At 40.0% G+C, this 27,015-nt stretch overlaps 1 protein-coding gene across 3 annotated transcripts in view; it reads left to right on the plus strand.

Moving 5' to 3' along the window:
• pias1b (protein inhibitor of activated STAT, 1b) overlaps positions 1-27,015 on the plus strand; it is a 118,323-nt gene that overhangs the window by 51,211 nt on the left and 40,097 nt on the right. For 2 of the 3 annotated variants that reach the window (XM_055661436.1, XM_055661437.1), the window contains 2 exons: positions 5,584-6,034; positions 25,217-25,301. In XM_055661436.1, the coding sequence (XP_055517411.1) occupies positions 5,584-6,034; positions 25,217-25,301 (536 nt within the window). Of the gene's footprint in view, positions 1-3,964; positions 4,081-5,583; positions 6,035-25,216; positions 25,302-27,015 lie in introns of those variants that run through there. The other variant, XM_055661438.1, reaches the window with a different exon arrangement.

Genomic DNA, 27,015 nt, shown 5'->3' on the forward strand with positions numbered 1-27,015 from the left:
CACTAACCTTTCTGTCTTGGGCCTCCTCGATTGCCAGAGTGAGGCCCAGCGCAAATTGGAGGAACAGCACCCCATATTTCGCTTGGGCAGCTTACACCCCAGCGGTATGAATATTGACTTCTCTAATTTCAAGTAACCTTTGCTTTCTCGCTCTCTGTCCCATCCCCCTTCCAGTTCTCCAGTCTTGCTGTCTCCGACTACATTTTATCTGTTTGCTTTGTTGTTACTTTCTCCCAACTAACAGTGATCTATTCTACATTTTCCTTGATCTCCATTCCCTTTGCCCTGTTTGCACACCTTACACTTCCTTATTTATACACTTTCTTATCTATGTACCTCCCACTCCCCTGACATCAGTCTGAAGAAGGGTCTCGTCCCGAAAAGTAACCCATTCCTTCTCTCCAGAGATGCTGCCTGACCCGCTGAGTTACTCCAGCATTTTGTGTCTATTTTAGGTATAAACCAGCATCTGCAGTTCATTTCTATTACATCCAAGTCCAAACATGGAGCATTTGTGATTTGACGATCTCAAACTAAACTCAATAAAATTAAAATTTGATCTATGTTGCACACTTTATAAAACTAAGATGAATTGAATTTTAACATGCCAAAAATACATTTGCAGCACCTTATTTTAATTGATGGCTATTGTGAGGGAACAGTATGGCTAAGCGTTGAAGCAATCTACATAGAATTTGTAATATTTTGTTAATATTGCAAGGTATGCTACGTATGAGCAGTGGGCAGGTGCTATAGACCTGCACGGGAAGGTAGACACTCCCGCCCCCAAGAGTCTCAGGCAGATGGTCCTCGTCAGCCTGGGAAGGCAGTCCATCTAGGAGAGGGAAAACCCTGATTTAAAACCAGATCCAGAGCCAATAGCATTATGGGGGTATCTCTACCACCCCAGCAACGGACTGTTCTAGCTGCTACGGTCAGGAAAACGCCTCTGGTGTCATGCTGAAAACAGAGAGGATGAGACGGAGTTTCTTCCCATAGTCCATCAGGTGTAAATTCGTATCTCACCAGGGACTAATTTACTGTACTAATTTACTATTGTGTTGTGTCTTTTTAAAATTTATGTTTTTTTCTAACATGTAAATACTGATTCTATTCTGTTCTGTAGTTTTTGCACAATGCGCAGGCATTGTCACTTTCATTTCACTGCACATCTTGTATGTGTATGTGACAAATAAAGTTGACTTGACTTGACGCTGCCTTGTGGCCATATCCAGTCATGGAAAAGGCTCCAGGAGTAAATCTCAAGAAAATCCAGAGTCTCTAAGTCAGTTCGTCGTTGTCTACAACCTCGCTCTGGCAGCTCCTGCGACGGTGCTGGTGCCAAACTGTAACGGCCCTGCTGTTCCTTTGGATCGATCAGCGACGTGGAGAGGGGGGACGTGCTGCATGGACAACAGCCTGTCCTCCTCCATATGACATCGCCCAGGCTTGTATCCGACAAACTAGGATGCATCACCCATGGTCAGTCATGACCGAGGGGGGCCTACTACATATGAAAGTTTGTTTTCTAACCCATCCGTAATGTTAATTTATTGTACGAGCTGTTAAAAGAACAATTAGAAGCTAATTGGATCACAGCCCCTTTAGGAAGTCGGAGTATTTTAGGGCTCTTTGGCTAGGCTTGCTATCATCTGTCCTAGATTATTCTTATGTGGCTAAAAGTGAGAAATGCATGTTTCCTAAGTAACTTTGGCACAAAGTCTGCTTTTCAATGCAATGCACAAGATACGGGCTCTGAGTTAATTGTGCTTCTTTTGTGAACCTTTGCTCCAATTTCTCAACGTGGCAATGGATGCTTCTCTATATTTCCGCATTAAGCTTGACAGTGTTTAGTTGTAAATAAAACACGAGGGAGAGAAGGTGGAAAGACTGAAAATGGGAAGAACAGAATTTGTTTGATTTCACACAGCTTTGAGGTAGTGTTGGTGTGAAAAAGGTGAACAATTGGTGAAAGGGTCACAGTTCACTACATTCGAATTGATTAAATCTTCTGATTAGTTCACTGTCAATTGAAGGATAGCAACTTCCAGTATCCTATACTGTGTGTAGGAAGGAACTGCAGATGATGGTTCAAACAAAAGATAGACACAAAATGTTGGAGTAACTCAGCGAGATAGGCCGCATCTCTGGATAGAAGGAATGGGTGACGTTTCCGGTCGAGACCCTTCTTCAGGAGAGAGGGAGATACAGAGATAAGGATGTGTTAAAATGTAAACAAGGACAGTTAGACTGTTCGGAGAACTGGGAAGGGGGAAGGGATGGAGAGATGGGGAAAGCAAGGGTTACTTGAAGTTAAAGAAGTCAATATTCATATCGCTGGGGTGTAAGCTTCCCAAGCTAAATATGAGGTGTTCCTTCAATTTGCGCTGGGCTTCACTCTGGCAAAGGCGGAGGCCCAGGACTGAAAGGTCAGTATGGGAAGGGGGAGTTAAAATGTTTAGCAACCGGGAGATCAGGTAGGTTTAGGCGGACTGAGTGGAGGTGTACAGCGAAACAATCGCCGATATGTGGAACAGCGGATACAGTAGATGAGGTTGAAGGAGGTACATGTGACCCTCTGTCTCACCTGAAAAGACTGTTGGGGTCCTTGGAGGGGAGTGGTATAGGAATAGGTATTACATCTCCTGCGTCTGTGTATTGTGTTAATGCTTTCAGTTTTGGTTTCTTTGTGGAATCTCATGATATTCTTGTCATGGCAATTTGGTATCAATTATGTTGTATTTTGCAAAATCATTATTTCAGTTAATTTCCTGGAATATTGTTTATATGTTGAGTTCAAACGTTTAGGAAAAGGTGCTGTATCGAACATTATTGAACATTTTATGAAGTTGATAGACATTTCTGATGCTGGAGACTGTTGATTAATTATCTTTTTATGCAGTTTTGAACCTGAAGGAAAAGAATGAAAAACAAGTTTTGTTTTGTTTTGAATGTTACAAGTATAGTCATTGCAATAAGCTTGTACTGGTGTATTCCAGCTGCCAGCCCCGACGTCCTGCTCTGGTGATCATTTGAAATGATTACAAGGTCAAAATTTCAAACTTCTCCATGTTGTAAAGTCGAAAGTGTAACGCGCTTCATTTGAAAGACCATAAATGCACTTTTGAAAAATGTTTATCGCTTCAGAATGGTTTCAGAATGTAATGCAGAGCTATATGTTAAGAAGGTAGACAAAAATGCTGGAGAAACTCAACGGGTGCAGCAACATCTATGGAGCGAAGGAGTTTTTCCTTCAATTTGCGCTGATTTGTCCAATGCTATCACGTTGTTCCACTTCCCAGCTCTTTAATGTAAGAAAGTAATTTAATACTACGGAAATTATTTTTAATGTTATGTCAAAAGATCAACTTTGAAAATGCAAGTAAAAATTGAAGTGTGTGTTTCTTAGTGATCATAAAATAAAAATATTCTATGGAGGAAGTCAGGCCTATATACAAGACAGAATGGAATAAACTGGTAGGGATTAGTTGGGGGTGGGGGGAGAGGTGTAGTGGGGTGTGTTGGGACAGTTAATGTCGAATAGAAACTATGGTATATGAATGCTGTAAATTCTGTGCTTTTAAAATAGCTGCTTAATGTGAGAACTTTTTTTGACAAGCTGTGGACTGAATTGGCAACTAGAATTTGAGTTTGGAAATATGTTTCTAATAGTTTAAATAATTGGCTTGGGAGGATAAACTTACCGTTGCTCTCGTTTTGATACAAATGAACAAAATACCAGTTGTCTTGTCCTCTGTGTCTAAAGAAAACTGAAAGTTTGAATGTGAGCCAGACTTGAAGATTCTGGTGTCCCTCCTTTGTCTCACCAAAATCTTGGCAGTAAAAGCAAATGAAGCTAAGTTGCAATATATTTGGAAAATGTATGTGCTAAGTGAAATATTAACTGAAAAATCAAATGCGTCATTTTTATCTTATTGAAATTGGAACTTTTATTTCTCCTGAGGCACTTCATAAGTCCATGAAAGAGGTTTACATTTGAATAGTATCACTCTCAGCCTCGGGACGTCCCAGAAGACTCGCTCACAATCTGCCTTTTCTTAAGGCTTTCACGCTGTCCAGGTCTGCTATTGTAACATTTATTCTTTCTTTCTCTCCTTAAAGGTTCAAGTGTTTAATAATTATTTTTGCTATACATTATTACCATTAGGTCCGTAATGTCACAGCACAGCCTGTCACCTTGCTGTAGCAGCAGTTTCCTAATAACATCGTTATGGTGGCTGCAAGTAGGGCTTTCTGACAGGGCATACTCAAAGTTCATTGTGGTCTGGGTTGTAGGGATGGCTTGCTTTGTTTTAATGAAGTTTTGTGCAATGTGCTGCACAGTCAAGCTCAAATTGACTGAATGACTGCTTCATCGGAAATGCACCTTGTGCTTCATAGCGGAGAACTTTCACTGACATTGAGCGGTCATGTACAATTGACAATTAGATTGCAATTAAATCTTGTTTAAATAAAAAAGTGGCAACAAAATTCTTAAATGACCTGACCTGACCTGAGCATAACCAACTTTATATCTTTGTTTTAAATTTCTAGCATCTGCAGTTTTTTTACTCAGACCACTGATAATGTAACATGCATAATTGAAAAAGCTAGATGTTAGATCTATTAAATGTGCTAAATGCGTACATTATTGCATTTCCTGTCTAAAGATAATACAATGGTGAACTATTTCCTTTTGTCGGTAATTTTGTCTGAAGTAACCGTAATTATTGTTACAGCACTGACAGTTAGTTACATGCTATGTTTCTTCTGTTTGGTTAATCTGCTTTCATGTTCAATGCTGAAGTTAAACTGAAGGAGCTTGATGTCATTGTTCAGCTGGAAATCAGCAAATGCACGGCTCTGCTAAATCAAGTTGCAGTTGAAGATTTTAGTCAAATCTTAACAAGAATAGTTTGGGTTGCATGCAGCTGAAGGTAGAATATATACACTTTATGGGGCACTAAGGATATTTAAAATCAGAGTCCCAAATATTATCCTGCAGAAATGAATAATTTGGATATACAGAAGTTATTTATTTTTTGATATAGAATGGTAAGCAGGAATTCTATTGATATCAGATACGAAGCAGGATTCCTACTGTAATTGGATTAGAAGAGGTCCAATGTGATGCAAGCTAAATAAGGATATAATATTTTGGACCATTGAATCAATTTATCAGTTTATATTTACACCAGTTTTTATAATAAGTGCTAATGCTAAGGTCATTTACTCCTTCCAAATTAGTATTGTTTCTTCGGAGTTGATTTAATACGTTAACTCTGGGTTATAGCATCCTTTATGAAGTTTTGATATAGATTCTTTAACCTGAGGCGTTGACTGTTTCTCTTTCCACGGATGCTGCATGGCCTGCTGAGATTTTCGCCCTTTTTACAGATTCCCAGCATCGGCAGTATTTTTTTCCATTTTGAATGGTTTGTTTTAATTTGAAACCTTGAATTGATTTGTGCTATGGTACGAAACTCGCAATATAAGCATTGCTTAAATTCATCGCATCATCATTTCCCTATTAATGGTTTTCTTTTTCTCCTTTTTCCCCCATCCCTTTTATTCTTCCTAAAGCAAATGGTTATGAGCCTTAGAGTGTCAGAGCTCCAAGTGTTATTAGGCTATGCTGGACGGAACAAACACGGGCGTAAGCACGAACTCCTGACAAAGGCACTGCATTTATTGAAAGCTGGCTGCAGCCCAGCTGTTCAGATGAAAATTAAGGAACTATATAGACGGAGATTTCCACAGAAGATTGTGACTCCCACCGATTTGAGCCTTTCTTCTGTCCATGCAACTTCAGCTTCCATGACCACGCCACTGTCGCCATCTGCTATCCCACAGCTCTCCTATGATGGGCATGCAACAACATCTCCGCTGCTTGCAGTTTCACTGCTGGGACCTAAACACGAGCTAGATCTGCCACATCTGACATCATCACTCCATCCTGTCCATCCTGATGTAAAACTGCAGAAATTGCCCTTTTATGACATTCTCGATGAGCTGATCAAACCGACTAGTCTAGGTAAGAAACAAGTAAAAAAATTATTGTAGCAATCACTGTAGAAATAAAAGGCATAATTTAGTAAATACAGAAATGGGAATATTGTATCCTAAATTGAAGTCTCTGACATTTATGAAAGATAGAAATGAGGTATGATAAACATATTTTGTGATTTTTAAGATAAATGAGTGCAGATTGTAACTTTTGCATAGCAGTTCTCCTAAATTCAGCTGTGGTTCAAAATAATGAATTTAATTCTGTGCTATACTTCTATATTTACAGCAAAACACATCAGTTTTGTATGCTGTTTTAATTCTGATCTTATTATTCCAGAATTGAAATTGGCCAGTTTTTTGCAAAATATGCATTGTGCAACCTGAGCTATGTTCACAACTTTTACTTCTTGTCTGAGTTATGTTTTGAAGTTTACATGGATTCTTGTTGGGGGGGGTTAACAATATTTTACGGAACAGTAAGTGAGTGACATGGTTGCGTAGTAAGGAAACAGTGTTCCAAAGATCCAGGCTCGATCCTGACCTTGGATCTGTGGAATTTGCATGTTCCGATTTCTCCAGGTATTCCGGTCTCCACCTGCATGTCAAAGATATGCTCAGAAGTTGATAGGTTGACTTCAAATGTTCCTTTGTGACAACCAAAAGGGAAGTTGCAACTAAGAATAGTTGCAGGGCATCGGGGCAAAAAGAATGGTGCTAATGGGATTGTTCTGCGAGGAGTTAGCATGGATCCAATGGGCTGAATGGCTGTCTTCCATGTTGTTTTGATAAGTGAAGCAGGGAGTTCTCTTCGTGGAGGAGGGGTGGGGTGTTGGACAGAGGGTATGGGATTTATAGTTGCAATGATCTTGCTATGACCATATTGAATTATTTTACCTGTACCCTGTCAAATAAAACAGGACAATTTTCCCCTTCTGGGATTTGGCCTGGATTTAGTAGTTGTTGGAACTAATATATTAGCTTGACATTTATTCCCAGATCTCATATGATTTCAATTGGAAATTAAACTGCATTTTTTTCCAAAAGCTTTATAGTGCACAGTTGAAATCTTCAGCCTCTCTTTAAGACAACCAACTGTTCTGGTATGTCTTCGTGATTTCATAGAGTGGGATCAGTCCCTTCAGCCCACGATGTTGCTGCCACCTGTGTTGCCATTTTGAACTGACCATCTGCCTGCATGCAACACATGCAACAGATAATCCTCCGATATTTTCGCCACCTCCAACGGATCCCACCACTGGACACATCTTCCCATCTCCTCCCCTTTCAGCTTTCCGCAGAGATCGCTCCCTCCGTAACTCCCTGCTCAATTCATCCCTTCCCACCAAAACCAGCCCCTCCATGGTACTTTCCCTTGCAACTGCAGGAAAGGCTGCACTTGTCGCTTTAACTCCAGCCTCGACTCCATCCAAGGAGCCAAGCAGTCTTTCCCGGTGAGTCAGAGGTTCACCTGCACCTCCTCCAACCTCACCTACTGCATCTGCTGCTCTAGGTGTCAACTGCTCTACATCGGTGAGACCAAGCACAGGCTTGGTGATCGCTTCGCCCAACACCTCCGCACAGTTCGCATTAACCAACCTGATCTCCCGGTGGCTCAGCACTTCATCTCCCCCTCCTATTCCGAATCTGACCTTTCTGACCTGGGCCTCCTCCATGGCCAGAGTGAGTCCCACCGCAAATTGGAGGAGCAGCACCTCATATTTCGCTTGGCCAGTTTACACCCCAGCGGTATGAACATGGCTTCTCTAATTTCAGGTAGTCCCTGCTTTCTCCTCCCGTCCCCTTCCCTTCCCAGCTCTCCCACAGCCCACTCTCTGCCTCTTCCTTTCTTCTTCCCACCCCCCACCCTCACATCAGTCTGAAGAAGGGTCTCGACCCAAAACATCACCTATTCCTTCGCTCCATAGATGCTGCCTCACCTGCTGAGTTTCTCCAGCATCTGCCTGCATGTGATTTATGCACCTCAATTTCATGCATATCTAAATTTATTTTAAACGTTGCTACCATATCTGCATCCACCACTTACCCTGGCAGCACAGTCCAGGTCGGTACCATTGTTTAAAAAAAACTTGCTGGTATATTTCCTTTAAATTTTCCTTCTCTCACTTTAAAGCTATACCTCCCAGCATTTGATATTTCCACCATGCAAAATTATTTCAGAGAAAATATTAGTCCACTCTTTAGTAAGTTTGCAGACGACACAAAAATTGGCAGGTATGGATTTTCTCCAGCTCCAGGCATTAATTCCTTCTTTGTCCTTGAGTGATCCTACACTCTCTTGTTGCCCTCTTGTTTCTAACGTATGTGTAACGTACCTTGGAATTTGCTTCAATCCCAGTTGTCAAGGATGTTTCATGGCCCCATTTAGCCCTCCTGATTACCTGTTCGTTCTCTCCTGCTTTCTACATACTCTTGTGCCTTGTCCAATTTCAAGTTTCTGAACCTTGCATATGTTTCCTTTTTTTTCTGATGGTTTCCTTTGGGTAGGTTTCAACATCTAAAACTTAAGATAAACCTCTTTCCTTCCATCATACTTCTACACAGTGTCAAATTTTATTAATTAGTCACGCTTCAATTCTTATTTACAACCTTTCCCTCATTGATTCCACAACATATCTAGAAAATCATCTAGTACACATTTCATAAATTCTAGCTTTATTAAAGCAAAATTGGTTCAATTAATCAAAGGTTAAAGTTTTCAGTGATTACTGTAGACACCTGTTAAATGTAAGTTTCTTGATTATTTCAATATTTGAAACACACATTGGTAGCCTGTAAATATGTCTTATCAATGTTTGCTGTTTTCTTAGTTCAACTCAAATTAATTCTAGTTTTATATAATCTCCCAAACCAATATTATTCTCACTACTTCACTGTAATAATCTCTCCCTACATAATGGTCCTGCATCTCTCTTTTTGTCTGTGTACCCTTGCCAAATGGTATGGGTGAAATGCGGGCAGGTGGGTCGAGTGTAGACAGGGCATCCCGGTCGACGTGGGCAAGTTAGGCTGAATTGCCTGTTTCTGTGCTGTGTGAATCTATGAAGCTATGACACCTTGAAACCATGTTTCCATGACAATTGGAATATAGTTTGCCTCTATTTGTGCCATTAATTAATTTATCTAGTAGAATTTGTCTCAGGTTTTGTGTGCTGTAAAATGAATCCTTTTGAATTTCTTTCATTTTCAATGGTTCATTGGTCTTTTATTATCATATGAACTGAGGTTCTATGAAATTCTTTATCTGCATACAGGTCAGTACTAACCCAAGTACAATCCAAGTTCCTCTTACTGGGCATTTGTTCTTGTGTTTGCTGACTCTATCCAGTTCTCCTGTCCTCGGGGTCGAGCAGGGGAGGAGCTCAGTGGCTTCCCTCTTCAGGCGGGTTTCTCAGCTCTGCGATGAGCGAGCCAGGCCCTGCTACTGGGGTATGGCTGTTTGCACTGATGGCATCTGTTATGTGGCCTGACAGTGTCTCTCCCTCACCCATTCCAGCAAGGCCTGACGCTGCGTGCTCCCACCTTCATCCCCTCCCGGCCCGATGGTGCATGCAACCTGACAGTTCCCCTGTTGTTTTGGGAGCAGATTCCCAATCTCCACATATACCCTTTTTGAGAAGTAGTTTTCCGTTAACATGTGTACAGTAGAACACATGTACAGCTTTCTGTTAGTGAAGAGTTAGGGTGGCAGGATAGGGGAATCCTAACTGACCAAGGATATTGAGTTTCTGGTAGGAATAAGGAAGAAATTGTGTGCAGTTTTGGTCTCCTAATTTGAGGAAGGACATTCTTGCTTTTGCGGGAATGCAGCATAGGTTTACCAGGTTAACTCCCGGGATGGTGGGACTGACATATGATGAAAGAATGGATCAACTGGTCTTATATTCACTGGAATTTAGAAGGAGGCACATAAAGGTTGATGAATCTCCAGCGTGACCAAGTGTATCCTAGGATATTGGGAAGCAAGGGAAGAAATAGTTGGGGCCCTGGCAAAGATTTTAGTTTCTTCCTTTTTCATGGGTGAAGTACCAGAATATTGGAGTGTGACTAATATTATACCTTTAAGTAGAGCTGCTAGAAAAATCCAGTAAACGAACCAGTGAATCGAACATCAAGAATGACTGTTACTCGCGGGGTTTCTGAGGATTTGTTTGTGTGAGATTATCTAAAATTTGATTTCTGACCAAGAAGAATGAGGATTGAGCAGTGGACATTGTGTTCATGGAATTTAGATAGACCTTTGACACCATCCTGCATGGTAGACTAGTGCAGAAGGTTAGACTACATGGGATCCTGCTTGAGAAAATTTGCTTGGTTGTAGGTAACAGAGTGGGTATGCTGGGACTGTTACCTCTGGAGTGAGATTGACTGAGGGATTGGCCTGTTTCTGTACTGTGTAACTGAATCTATGTATAGTTTGACAATTAAAACCATACCTTTAATTGTACTAGCTTGCTAAATTCCTGGTGGAAGATACATGTAAAATTTGGTTGAGGATACTGTAGCTGACAGAAGAATAGCCTCATGGCTCACCACTTACACAAGAGGAATGATCATTTGAATGAGGAACCTGAATGAGTGTCGGTAATTGTGGGGCTTTTGTCTTAAACTTGGCCAAAATGATGGAAAAATATTTAAGAACTTAGTGAGAAAGATTATTATTTTTTTTTTAATTCTCAATTGCCGATGTTTTCTCTCAACCTGTTATTTAATGCAGATTATGAGCTGCAGATGTATTGTCGACATAAATAATTCTTGAAGCGTGCCATTTGATCAGATTTGTGTGTAATAGGTTGGCCTCACTGTAGTTTAAGACTTTAGTTTCCAAATTGGGGGTGGATTGCAGCACATTTCACCGTGTAAAGAAAAAGCACTTTGCCCTAATTTTCTATTGAAGCAGACTGCAGCATATTCAATGTTGGTCCTTTAGCTAAATGGTAGAGAGGAAAGGCTAGACAAGTGGCTGAAATGTCAATGGGGAGCACTTTGGGACCAATGACCATAAATCTATTAAATTAATTATGGAAAAGGATAGGACTAGGCCACAAGGAAAGTCCTGAATCAGAGAAAGGTTAATTTTGATGGCATTGACAGATGCTTGCAAAAGTTCATTAAGAGAGGCTGTTATCAGGTAATGGGGCATCTGGCTAATGAAGGCATAAGAATTTTAAGAATGAGATGGGAAGAGTTCAGCATTTATTTTTTGTAGTGAAGAGCAAGATTAGGGGACCATCGCTGACAAGCTCTGGCCAGGAAAAAAGGCGGTATGTTTGCCACAGGCAGCTGGACTCTAGCACATCCCTTAAGTTCATAAGTCATAGGAGCAGAAATAGGCCATTTGGCCCATTGAGTCTGCTTTGCCATTCGATCTATTTTTCCCATTCAACCCCTTTCTCCTGCCTTCACCTCATAACCTTTGACGTCCTTACCAATCACTAACCTATTAATCTCTGTTTTAAAAATACCCAATGGTTTGGCCTTCATAGCCATCTGTGGTAACAAATTAAAAAGGATCACCACTCTCTGGCTAAAGAAATTCCTCCTCATCGCCATTATGAAGGTTCGCCCTTTTATTCCGAGGCTGTGCCGTCTGGTCCTAGGCTCTTCCTTTATTGGAAATGTCCTCTCCATATCAATTCTATCTATGCCTTTCATTATTTGGTAGGTTTTAACAAGACTCCCTCCTCTATACTCCAGAAAGTACAGGCTCAGAGCTCCTCGTATGTTAACCCAATCATCCCCAGGATCACTCTGGTAAACATCCTCTGGACCCTCTCCAATGCCAGCACATTCTTCTTCAGATATGGGACCCAAAACTGCTCTCAAGATTCCAAATGTAGCCTGATCAGCACCTTATAAAACCGTTGCTTTTATATTCTATAATCCTCTCTAAATGAATGGTAACATTGCATTTGAATTCCTTATTGCCAACTCAGCCTGCAAATTAACCTTTTGGGAATCTTGCACCAGCATTCGCAAATCCCATTATATCTTCAATTTCAGAATCCTCTTCCCATTTATAAAATAGTCTCTGCCTTTTATTCTCTATCAAAGTGCAAATCCTTACAAAGAGTGCAGTTCTTTTGATCATAGCTGCACAATGTGGGTAGGTAGAGAAGAGTATGTATAATCCTATTCGTACTGGATGATGCTGTTGATAGATAGCTTTTGTGGGTGTAGAAATAATCTACTATGCTACACATTGTCGTGTTGCTTTTGTATCTATTTAAGCATTAGGGCTCTGTTTCCAGCACTTTGTTTTAATCACAAGGAAGATTCTGCCAATGCTGGAGCAACTCAGTGGGTCCGGCAGCATCTCTGGAGATCGTGGACAAACTACACTTTGGGTCGGGACCCTTTAGACTGATCTTATGATGCTGCAGATTACAAGCTTTAAAAATAATTAAAAATGTATTGATTTTTTAAAAATCTAATAGTATGGAAAAGTCTGTTAGTTCAACAGCACGAATGACCTGAGGTTGCTGAATTGTCAAAGTGTAACTATACTTCAAAGTTGCACAAAAAAGTCACATCTGCCAGATTTTTCCATAAGCTATTAGGGGAGCTATATTTGCTTTTATCTGAAGATACCAGATAGTGCTCATAAAAATAGAAACCTGGCCCCTGTTATTTTAAAGGGAGCACATGAAACAAAAGAGCCAGATGCCGATCCATCTGGCTTTCCAGACAATTGGATATTGAATGATTTGGAGTTTTACTATCTTGCAGTACAGTTTTGAACATTTATCTTTTGGGGAAAGTCAAAACTTTCTGTTTCTGAACCCTATCCAGCATTGGCAAAAAGAAAATGCTTATGTACAAGGACTTAGGGGAAGGGTGGCACCCTGTCAAGTTGTCTTGGATCCTAGACAAGGAATGAGTGTCCATAAGGCACAACAGATTGACTGGAGAACCTTTGTCCAACCTGGTGTTGGAGCTTCGCAAAAAGAGTGGACTGCTGAGAGCATATGATATGGAAGAATTTAGAAAAATAGTAACCTTTTTCTAATTATATTTACATAGTGGAAGTTAGAACATTGCATGCATTAATAACTTGTATATTAGTATGCTTTCAATCTTGGATTCCAGTTTCTAGACGAGAAGGGTAAAATGAGCCTAGCTGCTCAATTTTGTGCTCAACTGCAGTCAAATGATTCCAGCTGGGCATGAAACCTGCAGTCTTCCAAGGTTTATGGAAATTTGCAGTGCAGTTTCCTGAAAAATATCTTTAAAATTGCAACATTGTCTGACTATGTTTGGATCAATTAAATAGGATCTAAACAATCTTGTGCATCCTAACTAACCATACTGAAGAATCTTTAAGAGTATAGTGTACAAGGCAGGAAGTTGCAACAAGAATGTTCAGTCATAAACATTTACAAATTTGGCTCAGAAAACAAAATAGAATGATTGATTTTTTTTTAAAGGAACCAAGAGGCATAATTTTTTAATTTGTTACTTTTAAAGGTTCAATAAAATTGGAAGGAATTGGGCATTAGAGGGCTTCTTACACTAGAATGTATAAACTTAAATGGCCTGGCAAATCTATTTCCAAACTTTCACCTACCCATTTGTGTGGTATGTTGGGTGGTATTTACATGTTATGGAGGAGCAGGGAATTTGTGGATGCATTTTGATGCCATTATCCAAACTGCACATAAATAGTGGTAAGGACTTCATTGCTACTACGAAATCAGTCCAATATTTAATTTGTTTAGAGTAATTGCATTGTTCCAGAACTTGGAAAAGTTATTTTATTTTTGTTTGTAATTCGACAAGAAATGTGAGATTATGTGGGAGGGAAATTCACATACCTTTCTTTCACATAATATTTTACTATGAAATGCTGGGTACACCTAAATTTAGACAAAAAGCGTGCATATCAAAAGTAGAGCATTTTGAAATTATTATTGAGATCATGGATAATTGTGCTGTGTGGTGGACTGCTTTCCAATTTTTGACCCACCGAGCATTTAGTTTTACAATTGTTGTTTCTGATTACCCTATAATTCTCCAGCCATGAGCTCCTTACCAGTTTCCATTTTCTTTTATGATTCCAGTTATCCGCAGGTTTGCCTGAAGTTACCAGTTACGGGTGGAATAAAATTGCTTTGTGTTGTCCACCTTGTGATTCTTTGGAAATCCAAAATAATTACTTCCAAGCTCTCAATTGTAACACAGTAGGAGGATGATTAGTTTATAGATTCCATACTAATTCTAAGACCAGTGCACACTGCTTTAACCATCCCCACCTCACACCCCGTGGCCTTTCAATTTTTCCTTTTCAGGTTCTTCTATAGCTCTCTTTATCAAAGTGATTTAATAGTGACCTGACAGTGCATTCCAAATGCTAACAACTCAGTTTTAAAATAAAATATACTTGTCTCATCTTCGGTTATTTCACCATTCGCCTTCGTTCTAGATCAAGGTCCCCAATCTTGATCTGTTTATAAGTGGAAACAGTTACTGTATCAGATGCCTTTGCAACTTCCTTGTATGGGGAGAACAAACCTATCCTGTTAACCAAAGGCCTTCTGTTCTCTTCATAGTTTACCATGCCTCCAAATTTTGTCTGCAAATATGAAAATTATATCCTGTGCAACTAAATACAAATTATTTATACAGGTGGCTCCTGCAATCCATCTGGAAATTTGTCCCTACAGAACTCACATATCAGTACCCCAAAATTTGAGATGCGGAATAACATTCTCATGGAATTTATGTAGGAAGAAGTAAACGGATCAGTACAATTTGGTTTTTCAACTTTTTCAACACGAGGAAGTAATGTGATCACTTTACAGAAAAGTTGCAATGTGTCCTGATTTATAGGAATGCCACCCCCCTGTAAAATAGGGATTGTCTGTATATATTCCAACAATTGGAGGCCTCATGTTTAAATTATTAGCACAAAAATTCTGTTGGGTTACTCCACTGTCCTCAGTTCAACAATCTTTCACTCATCACACCTCTCTTTAGATTCCCTTTTTGTTTACTGCCAGTCTTTTTTTCATACTTGGTGTCTCGTCTTGTCAGTCATCTTGTTTTAATTCCTATCAGAACTTCCTGCAATCAGCTTCGTTCTCACTAAGGTTAGTAACCCGATGCATTTCATATGCCTTTTCTTCCTGCCCTTTCCTATTGTAAATTGCTCTCTTGTTTTCATCGTCCATTGAACTCTGGCTTTAATTTCCATATCCTACTCCTTTATGGGTATGTACCAAAACTGTAGCTGAAGTATTTCCAGCTTCAAAACCTTCCATTGTTCAGTTATGTCTGACAATTTGACTACCCATGACAGATCATTTCACATCCCATTGTAATGGACCCTTTTTAGATGAACTGTTTTTACTTTGGAATTGTCTGTCAGAATCCATTATCATTTTACTTTGGACAATAATGGATGCTTCCAATGTGAAGGGAATTGTGTCAATTTGCACACTGCGTGTTGCCTTTCCCTCCAAATCTGCTCTTTTGATCTTTCCCTCATGGGTTGCACAGTGAGTGTTCCTCTGGGACCCAACAGAGGTATTGTTGAAGCCTTGCAATATTGGCACAACATTAGATTTCTTCACCGGGTGCTTATTTTCTTTGGCAATAGACCAGATGAATGGACAATGCAGCTAACATATTAACATCAGTGTGAAATTAATGCAATTTTTTTGTATTTTCTGTACTTTGCCTGTCAGCATTTGAAAAAATAAAATTGGTCAGTTATTGGGCCTTTTTAAATCCCAGCAAGTTCACTATCAGTTTTAACCTAAGCATATCAAAATACTAAAATGGGATAAGGTTGACAAGTGATGTTAGTTGTTTGAGAGATTCCACATGATAAATTGCTCAATCGGTTGAGAAATTGTGGTTGGACTCACTTAGCAACCAACCTAAGTATTGCCAGTTTTTCTGTTTTCATTTTAATGAAAAACTCTACATCTTTTAAACATTGTGTTTGATAATTTCAAAAGCAGTCTTCCTATTTTCTCTCCCTGCAGCAGCTGCTTATAATTGTTCTGCCATTCCTAATTACATCCCCCAAATCCACCTTTTTTATCATGTCCCATCATTACCACCCCATCCTCCCTGCTGTTTAGCTTTCTGCATCATCCCTTTTATCATTTAATCTTCTCTGTTTTCGATCACTGAACCCTGCTGTACCATGCTGGGTCTTCTAACTTTTCCAGTTCCCGCCCAAAATGTTAATTCCCTCTTCTGCCATGTGCACACTTAGAGTAATAGTTCTAATATTCTGAACAGATTAACTTTCGATTCCTAGATTTGTTCAATTGGGCTATCACTTTTTGTCTATTCCAAGTATTTCAGAATTTTGAAAACCTTTCCAAAGCATAACTGTCGGTGGCCTCCTGCTGTTCGATGCAAGTGTGGGTAAATTCCTGTGTCCTGTCATCCTTTTTCATATCATTTCTCTGCAAGATCTCTATGTAGAAACAAGGAACTGCAGATGCTGGTTTACCAAGGAAAGGCACAAAATGCTGGATGTAACTCAGTGGGTCAGGCAGCTTCACTAGAGAACATGCAATAGTTGACCTTTCAGGTTGGGACCCTTCCTCAGACTAAAAAAGTTACAGGACCTAAAACATTACCAATCCATGTTCTCCAGCGATGCTGCCTTACCAACTGAGTTACCAAAGCATTTTGTCTTTCCTAATCCAACTCTAATTCCATCCACCATGCCCGTCACTTTAGCCTGCAGGTTGTTCTCCATGATATCTATTCAACGTCTTGGAGACCACAACTCAATTTACATCCACCACATCTACGGTCAGTGCGTTCTAGATGCTTCTCCTCCAGTTCCTCATTATTCTATTTTCCCCTTTACTTCCACCTGGCACCTGTCCTTTGACTGCTCCAAAATGAACAGCTGCAAAGTCCCGATTTGTGCATGCCTTAAACTGTTTTCTCAACCTGCTCGTTCATTTATTTGTGTATTCGTATTACATTCCTTTATATTCAGTACTCTATTGCCTCTTATGCATATTTCAAATTTCTCTGCTTTAAACTTTGTCCAATACACCAGCCTTTTTATCCAGCTACAATCAAAATATCCTCTTGAACAATACTCTGCGCTCTGTATCTTTCCCTTTGCTCTGCCTATTGTACGGAATTTGACTTTCAAATTTCCACCTCTCTGGGAAAACAAATTTAAATTCTTGCCAACAGCACTTGCGAATTTCTCAACAGGTTCTCAGATTTGTTTCTCTCCTTCTGTCCCGTACCCCTCCTTTCTTCTGTAGCCCAGCAATGTATTCTCTCGCGTGCATATCAACCTCCAGTTCTTTTGCCTTTGACAATCCTAGGGTTTAAATAACCTGCCAGTGCTTCTTTTGTACGTGGACAGAAACCAGACGTCCTGGCAGAAATCCACAGAGCATGGGGAGAATGTGCAGACTCCTCACAAGCAACTTTGGAGATCAGGATTGAAGCTGGACCCTGGAGCTCTGAGACAGCAGATCCAAGCACTGTACCGTATCACTCCAAAGCAACTATCCTCCTTCCTACCCTCCTTTCCTGTGCTCCATATTACAAATTTTAAAGTCTTAATTTTATGCACAGCTCTACCATGTATATTTTATTCAAGTACATCTTACAATTTAAGTCTTGAATGCTCAACTCAACTTACTACTTGAGTGTGAAGTAATATAGCTTTGTCAGACTTCAAAGGTTTAAAAGCAATCCAAATCATTGTGAATATCTCATAAGAATATTTAGGTATTATATTATGTTATATTAAATAATGCGAGTTTAGCAGGAGATGTCTTCAGTAATTCTAGATTTATTTTCTTTTACCGTGCATTCTCGCAAATATTTTTCCACGTTGTTTCCTTTCAAGAAAGCCATGAGATATTCGAATAAAGTTCTAAATGGATTTACTTCTAGGTTACGACTTCATTCTTCCACTGGTCACTTTGATTTCCAAATCTGTCTAGTATTGGAGTCAGGCTATCACTAGCTCTATTACACATTCAAGAATTTGGAAACTTTTCCTATAGCATCTTCCATATGGTTAAACAAAGGCATCAATTCTTCATGCCTTTATAACTGTAAACTTAAATTCTTGGCATTGTTTAACTGAATCCTTCCATGGCTCTAACTTCCTTCCTGTTGCATGATGCCAAAACTACACACAATGCTCCAACTGTGGCTTATTGAGTGGGAAACTATCCAAAATAATCAAAGCCTAACGGTGACCTTTTGATGCCCTAAACATGCCATTTGTGAACAGTGATATTCTTGCACATGTGAGTGAGAGGTTGCCTGCGTGTTGTTTCACCTGTCTTCAGCTTCTGCTATGGGTTGTGACTGCAGTTTAGTTTAACTTGAAGGTATTTGAATAGATTTTGACACCTTCCCTTAAATATTTTACTTCCTTTGTGTGGAGATTCAGCCAGAATGATGCTTTCCACTCCATTGCAATCTCGCAAATGTATAACATTTCAAACAGTCAAACCTCCAGTTTCAGGACCTCATTCTTTTTCATTCATTCTGTCTGTTTATTTGAAAGATTTTTGAGGCCCCAAGAGATAGATGGATGTTCAAGATTCCATGACACTATTTGAAGAGCAGGTTCTTATTCTGTGTCAGAAAAACACGAGTCTTGTTCAGTGTTCATTCCACAGTGAACATCTTTCAACGATTGGTCACTTTGCTCCAGGCCGTCGCACAACCTGCTCAAACGTGGTCCATAGAATTTATTCCAGTGACAAAATAAGAGTAGCTCCTTGCTGTGGAGGCAGAATTTGGATGACTGGCAGTAAGGATTCTGACACTACCTTCTGTAGACTTGGGGGCCAAACAATTCAATGGTTGGAATCTTACCTCACACAAAAGAAATTGGTGTGGTCGTTCAAAGCCAAACATAGCAACCCAAGAACATCACTACAGAAGTACCTCAGAAAGATCCTAGTTTTCTACAGTTTCATTAGTGACCACCTTTCCATGACGACCCATTAAGACAGAAATGGTGGGAAGGTTCACTGAACAATGTTTAATGGCATCTGCACCATTCGAGCAAGTGAGACAATCCATGCTTACATACAACAAGACCGTGACAACATTTGGGCATGGGCTGACAATTGGCAAATAGCATTCACTCCAAAACGTGACAAAAAATTGTACACCTTACACAAAAAGTGAATGTGTGGAATTCTCTGCCTCGGAGGGCGGTGGAGGCCGGTTCTCTGGATACTTTCAAGAGATAGCAAGATAGGGCTCTTAAAGATAGCGGAGTCAGGGGATATGGGGAGAAGGCAGGAGGGGGGTACTGATTGGGGATGATCAGCCATGATCTCATTGAATGGCGATGCTGGCTCGAAGGGCCGAATGGCCTCCTTCTGCACCTATTGTCTAAAAATCTAATTCACAAGTTTTGACATCGATTGACATTACCATTGCTGAGTCCACCACCATCAACATCTTAAAAGTCACCAGCAACTTAGCTGGACCAGCAACAAACACTGTGGTTACAAGAACAGATCAGAAATTGTATATCTAGATGCAGGTGAGTTGCCTAATGACACTCAAACACTTCCACAGTTTAGGGGCACAAATCAGGAGTATGATGTAATGTACTTTGATAGTCTGGATGAGGTGTAGCTCCAGCAACATTCATATTCAACACAATCCAGGACAAATCATCCTGATTGATTGCTACCCTATCTGGCAGTCTATTCATTCACTCTATCCCAGTGGCTGCAACAACAGCATTTGTAAAATGCTCTGCCCAAGGTAGTCTGACAACTCTAGTCCCAAGAAGGACAAGGGCAGCAGGCTTGTATGAACACCATCACCTGGAGGTTACACATCATGTTGGCTTAGAAGGAAGGATACAAAATGCTGGAGTAACTCAGCCAGTCTGGCAGCATCTCTGGAGTAAAGGAATAGATGACGTTTCGGGTGCTGAGTTAATCCAACATTTTGTGTTGATCTCCAGAGTTGAAACGTTTGTGTTGAACAGGTTGGGGTTGAAACCTGGTTTCTGGCATTGTAGGGTGGTGTGTCTACCAGCTGCACTGTGGTGCAGCCCTATTAACCTGCACAGAGCCACGATGGAAGGAAATACTCAGAGCCAAGTCCCTCCAGAAGATGTCACATATTCCTTTCCTCCAGAGATGCTGCCTGACTCGCTGTGTTACTCCAGCATTTTGTGGCTCTCTTCGGTATAAACCAGCATCTGCAGTTCCTTCCTACACGTATTAGCTTAGAAGGATATCACTCTTTCATTCATTGTTTCATCTAAATCCTAGATCTCCATCTCCCAACAACAATTATGAGTACCTTCATAAGAAGGATTGTGGTAACCTGAAGCCAACACCACAGGGGATGGATTAATAAAATGCTCACCTTCCCAGCAACAACTATATCCTGAAAAATATTTATTTCATTGTTTTCAAAAAAGGTTAAAATTCTATCTATGCTAACAATTATTCAGTTACAAAATGATTACTTTTATAATTACAATTTTCCAGCTGAAGAAATTGACGTTGTGCATAAGGTGTTTGCCAGTATACTCCTGACAATCTGAGCAAAAATCAGTGAGAAACTTGCTATTTCTTTCCCATGGGAGGAAGTGTTTTACTGCTCTACCGTTTTTGCAGGTCAGTGCTCATACTGGCGATTTAAGTGGGAGAATCATTCATGTTTGCAAGCAATTCCAGTTGCTTTATACCCCTCATCTTTTGCAGTGACCTGTCTATCTGAAATTGGTTCTGGGTGCCATAAAATTTTATGATCATGGGAGAGAATGGGGATCTAAACGTAACCCTGGTCTGACCTTCCCCATATTAATATTTTTTAACCAGCTTTAGTGAAACCTGGTAGATCAAGAATGGAACCGGTGCTATTTTTGTCCCTTGTGGCTCAGAGTTTTGTCAAATGGTACACTTTCCCACCACAGTGAGCAGTTCTAAAGGAGAAGCTTTGATTAAAGTGGTGTATGGTGACGACAAGGGGGAGACTTTGTACTTCTGCCAGGTCTATTCATTGGAGTCACTTTTGTTGTTTTAATAATGCATTTTTTGGCCACCAGGTTTGAGAAGTTCCCGGTTGCTAGTTGTACTTGTTGCTCTCTTGTGATCAACCTTGACTAGAATAATACAGTTCTAATGTTTTTTTTAGCTATGAACGTGCAAATAAATTTATTGAGAAGAAAAAAGACCTAAGTGATAGCAGAATTTTTAGCTTGGCTGCTTGAGAATTTGAAATGTATACATCTAAAAAAAATGAAGTGTGCACTAAATAGTAATGTGATAGATAGGGGTAAGAGTAGGGCACTTGGTTTTGCAAGTCAGTGCTCCCATTCAGTATCACAACTATACCCTTCTGCTCCAATACCCAATCCATTTAAATATTTTTGTATTTGAAAATCCATCGTTTGGTGTTGAATTGACTGAGTGAGCAACCATATCCTTCTGGGATGAAGAATTCCAGACATTTGCCTTTGTTTGAATCAACAAATCTCTCATGAGTCTTTAATGGTCAATTGTTCGTTCTTGACTTGGCGGTGAAAATATTCAGCAATTATCCTCAAAATTTCCTTTTTAATTTTGTTTCAATGAAATTGCCTCATTCTTTAAACTCCTTTGAAATGTACTTTGAAAATAAAACATTGTAGTTGCTGGAAATTAAAGCAGGAAGAAGTGGAATTTTTCAGTTTAGGCAGCATTTGTGGAGTGAAACAGTTGATGTATAAGGTTAATGGTCATTCATCAGAAACCTCTTGTGCTTTTTGGCATTGTCTAAAACTCTAAATTATCATTTAGTTTCTTAAGTTTAGTTTAGAGATACAGCGCGAAAACTGACCCTTTGGCCTACCGAGTGTGCACTGACCAGTGATCCCCGCACACTTACACTATCCTACACACACTGCGGACAATTTCCAATTGTGCCAGGCTGATTAACCTACAAATCTGTATGTATTTGGAGAGTGGGAGGAAACCGGAAAACCCACACAGATCACGGGGAGAATGTACGAACTGGCTCTGTAAGGCAGAAACTCTACCGCTGCGCCACCGTGCCGCACAATTGGACAATCGCACAGTATCTGAACCACTAATGAACGTTCATCTTAATCTTGCAAAGGGAAATATGTTCTTCAATCAGTTCTTGAGCTTTCATAGTACTCCCTGAAAGTCAAGTATATGCTCTTCAGGTGTAGGCTCTCGCCCTGGCCCTGTATAATTAAAGTAATATTACTTAAATTTTGAATCCGTAACACGAGGCAAACAATTTGCAATCCTAATTCCTAATTTTGGTTATTTTTTGCTCCACACCTACCTAATGTCTAAGCAAGCTCCAGAAGGATTCTCTGGATTATATTGTGAGATCGAGCAAATTTAAGTATATGGGTTAAATTAAATATGGTTTAGCTTTTGAATTCCTGTGTGAAATAAATTGGCTAAGATCTGCATTAATTGTTTCAATAAAAGTGAAATTGGGGCAGTGAGTATTATGCACAATGAGTTTTTAAGATGTTTCTGAAATTCAAAATTGTAACCGTTTCTCTCTTTGCTGCCTGACCTAGCTAGTGTTTTCTTTTCAATTTTTTTAGATTTCCAGCACTTGTAGTTCTTTGATTTTGTTCAGCCTTAGATGACACGAGTCCTGGATCTAAATTTTTATTAGCTTCACTGGTGACATATGGTTAAATTCAAAGAATCTGATACTTGCTATTTTCAGTAACAAAATAAAATGATCTGACTTTGACCTGTGCCAAGTCCATCTGAAGAGTGCTTGACATTGACTGGAAAACGTGTAACGTATCTTGTTAATCGGCACTGTCACACGTACACACTCATCTGTTCTATCTTCCACCCAGCCAAGACGCAGCTTAAAATAGCAGGACACCTAATTGAAGAACTCTCTAAGGGCTGCAAATATCCTGCAGCTATTGCAGCAATACAAAAGTAAATTTCTTGTACTTTGATATTCAACAATAAATTCCATGTCTTCATTTGACTTGGGTATTATTTCTGACCATCTGTGGATGATTGGAAAATTCATTGCTAATTAATGTATATAATAACATCCCCTATACAGGTCCTCCCCAGGTTATGACAATTCTGTTCCTGTGAGCTGTTCATAAGCTGGACAGTTTACAGGTCGCAATTGCGAGTAAAAAAAAAAACGAGTTCCCAGGCAGCAAAAGATACTGCAGCCTCGCAGCAGCTAGCGAATCCAACCAATCTGTCTCCCAAATGCTTGCACGTACATCCAGGGTGTATACAAGTTAGGCCTTCCTCACCTGAGGAGGAAGTGGGGACTGGCAGTGGAAACTGACGCCTTAAAGTGAACTGACACGGAATACTGTAATTCATTTAAGTGATGTAGATGTAGTTGGTAGGACCAGTAGTTATTATCTGTAATAATTACCTCTTCGCTTGTGTTGTTGGAATAGTCCTAGTGCAGTAAGGGGGACCAAGGTTTTGACCTAGCAATCATGAAGGAAAGGCAACATATGTAAGATAGAATAGTTTAGAGACACAGCATGAAATAGGCCGGCCGTTCAGCCCACCATGTCCATAGTGAACCAAGATCACCGATAGACTATTTCTGTTATCTTACTTTCACATCATACACGCAAGTGGCAATTTACAGAAACCAATTATCCTGCAAATCTGCACTTCATGTAGGAGGAAACTAGAGCACCAGGAGAAAATTCATGTGATCACACAGTGATCAGGGTGGCATGGTGGCGCAGCTGGTGGTAGTTGCTGCCTTACAGCGCTTGATCCCGGGTACGGGCACTGTCTGTACAGAGTTTGTATGTTTTCCCCATGAGCTTGTGGGTTTTCTCCGTGATCTTCGGTTTCCTCCCACACTCAAAGACGTACAGGTTTGTAAGTTGATTGGCTTGTTTGTGTACTTGGTGTAAGAGTAAATTGTTCCCAGTGTGTGAAGGCTGTGTTAATGTGTTGGTCGGTGCAGACTCGATGGGCTGAAGGGCCTGTTTCCGCACTCTATCTCTAAGCTAAACAAAACACAGGATGAACGTACAAACTCTGCATGGACAGCACAATGGTCAGGATGGCACCCGCGTCTCTAGCGCTGTGAGGCAGTAGCTCTACCACTGTGCCACTGTGCTGTTCTAAATGGCGATAGCATGAAAACCTAAGGAGCGTAGGAGGAAAGTTCTGGAATTTTTGCAAAACGCCAATCAACCTTTGAATCATTGAATAAACTCGACTTTTGACTCGACCCCTCCCCCGTCACACACTCCCCACCCCCCCCCCCCCCCCCCCCCCCCCCCCCCCCCCCCCCCCCACACACTCCCCACCTACCATCACACAAAAAAAACCCCCCCCCCCCCCCCCTTGTGCGGCCCAGATGGACTGATGATGGCGTGCAGCATTCTCTTAAGCTTTTGCTGCCGTTACCGTTGGCAACCCCAACGCAATATTCCACCACTCACCAGTTTCCCCAACGCAACTCGTTTCCACCACTCACCAGTTTCCCCAACGCATCCCTCTCCCTCTCAATGGCGACGAGCAGCATTCTCCTCCAAGCTTCTGCTGCCGTTACCATTGGCAACCTCTTTCAACACCCCATTGTGAGGTCATTGTCGCACTCGGTAGCGTGTGTAAATGAGAGCCCATTGTGATTGGTAGACTGCAAGACGGCATTGTGACATCATCACTGAAAGCTCGCTCAGAAGCCGTTTTGGGCTTTTGTTTAACTTTAAGCATCAATAACTTTTGAAATATAGCATGAAATCTGAAGGGAACTTGATTATGGTGTGGACGGGAAAAATACGAGTAAGAATGTGGAAATTTTTCAGCGCTACCGTGTAGAATTTTGACGAAGATACAAAAAAAAAAAACACACACACACACACACACACACACACACACACACACACACACACACACACACACACACACACACACACACACACACGATGCACACATACATACCAGATGAGATGAACTTTGCAAATATAGAAATACAACTGTCTTTTCTCAAGTGGAACGTTCCTGGGATTGTCAAACCCCTTCAACTACAAATTCATGTTTTGCTAATTCATTTCACAATCCAACATGTGAGCCATTGAGTGGAAGCAATTGAGTTAAACCTAAAATCACCGAATGCTGTATTTATATCATTCAAAACCCATAAAATGCCCAGGTTTAAAAAAAAAACACACTGACTGTAAACTTGACCTTTTTTTTATCTATTTAAGCTTCGGATAATGGCCAGCGATTTCAGGAGACTTGTTTTGCGTTCGCACTGACGCCGCAACAAGTTCAACAGATTAGTAATTCAATGTAAGTAATCATTATTCTTCTTACATAGTTTTGATTGTTGGAATGGAAAAACTCGAGTGACTGAAGTAAATATATTGCGATTTAAATATAAAGGTCATAGACCAAACATTCAAGATATCAGTTTTAATATATTGACTGCTATTATTCTTGGACTACATTTGGCCATGGTCTCCTTAGAATGGGAGGGGGGGGGGTGGGGGAAGAAATATATTTACGTTCAAGTTGAATATAATTTTGCCTAAGAATACATTTAAGTGGCAAGTTATTTTAGACTGTTTTAATTCAACTATTTAAGTTTTAAATTGTCAGTTTATGAATGATTTGCAATGTTAAATTAGTCACAGAGACGACAGATGTTTGTATGCACTTAGTTAAGTTAGGATCCTCTCATTGTAGGAATAGGAGGACCCAGTTAGCTCCTCCTGCCTGTTGCTCTAGTCAATTTCTATCTGATATTTAAAATGCCCCATCTACCTAACATCAACTGTTGCTTGCAAGAGTTCCCAAATTTCTACCGTCCTCTGCACATAATGGTTTCCCAACTCCTGAGAGCCTTGGCTGCAGTTTTTAGATGCATTGTAGACTGAGAATAGTTGCAGCAAGAATAGTTTCTTTTCATTTGCCCTTCATTAGTCTCTTGTAGCTTGAAAGCTCAATTAACTCGCCTTAAACTTTCTAAATTTTAGGTTACACAACCATAGTTTGTGTGATCACTTCTCTTGATTTAAACCCTGGAAACGTTATCATTTTGGAAACATTATACTACATCGATTCCCATGTTCAGAATTATTTTTCTCTTCAACTGTAGTCTAACAAAAGCTTTGTATGGATGTGGCATATAATTTCTTGGAGCCCACTAGCTTTCAATTACAAAGGCTCGATTTCCATTAAAAAGTTGTTTTCAATTTCTACACGCATTTGACATTTTAATGATCCATGTGCATTGAACCCAAAGCTTCCTTGAAACCACATTGCTTCCAGATTGTCACAATTTATTACACTTTCGAAGTCCAAAAATTATGACCACTCTAATAAAAAAAATTGAAATGCATTCACTGCCATTTTGGTCATTCACAAACTAATATCTCAGAATTTAATATTTCAATCCATGTTGCTTTAAACCACCCCTATTGTGATATCATTGGCAAACTTTGAAACTTGTATTCATCATATCACTGTTATATCATTCTCCTCCTTGTGTTCTCATTATTATCAATCCCCCTCTCACTTTTAATTGCTGGCTTTGGTTTTTATGTGTGTCATTTCTGTGTGTAATAACTTTGCTTTAATTTGAATATCAACTCATCCATTCTCATCTTACAAGAAAAAAACATTCATTACTTCATTTTTAATTCTCCAGTTTGTCAGTATCTTGGTCTGCAGGTTATTTAGCCACAGTTTACCCATTTGCAATTTCAGTCTCTTTGTCCAAATATTTTTTTGGGTGAATTATTGCTGGAATTCAGCCAAGGACTACATATAAACATCTACCATGGAGTCCTGAGCCATTGTAGCAAATGGGGCTTGACTGACCCTCAGTACATAACAGTAGTGGCACTTTGTCTGCTTTTGATTTCTAAGTGAAAGCCAAAACAATCTTTTATGTTGCAAAAATACTGATGTTTTTGATTTCATGGATCTGATCTCACTTCTGGAGTCAAACAATAGTCAAGTGATATATAGCCTTGGATTCAGTTACTAGCTTTGAGTCCTA

The sequence above is a fragment of the Leucoraja erinacea genome, chromosome 33 (genome assembly GCF_028641065.1).
Source record: "Leucoraja erinacea ecotype New England chromosome 33, Leri_hhj_1, whole genome shotgun sequence".
NCBI classification, from domain to species: domain Eukaryota; kingdom Metazoa; phylum Chordata; class Chondrichthyes; order Rajiformes; family Rajidae; genus Leucoraja; species Leucoraja erinaceus.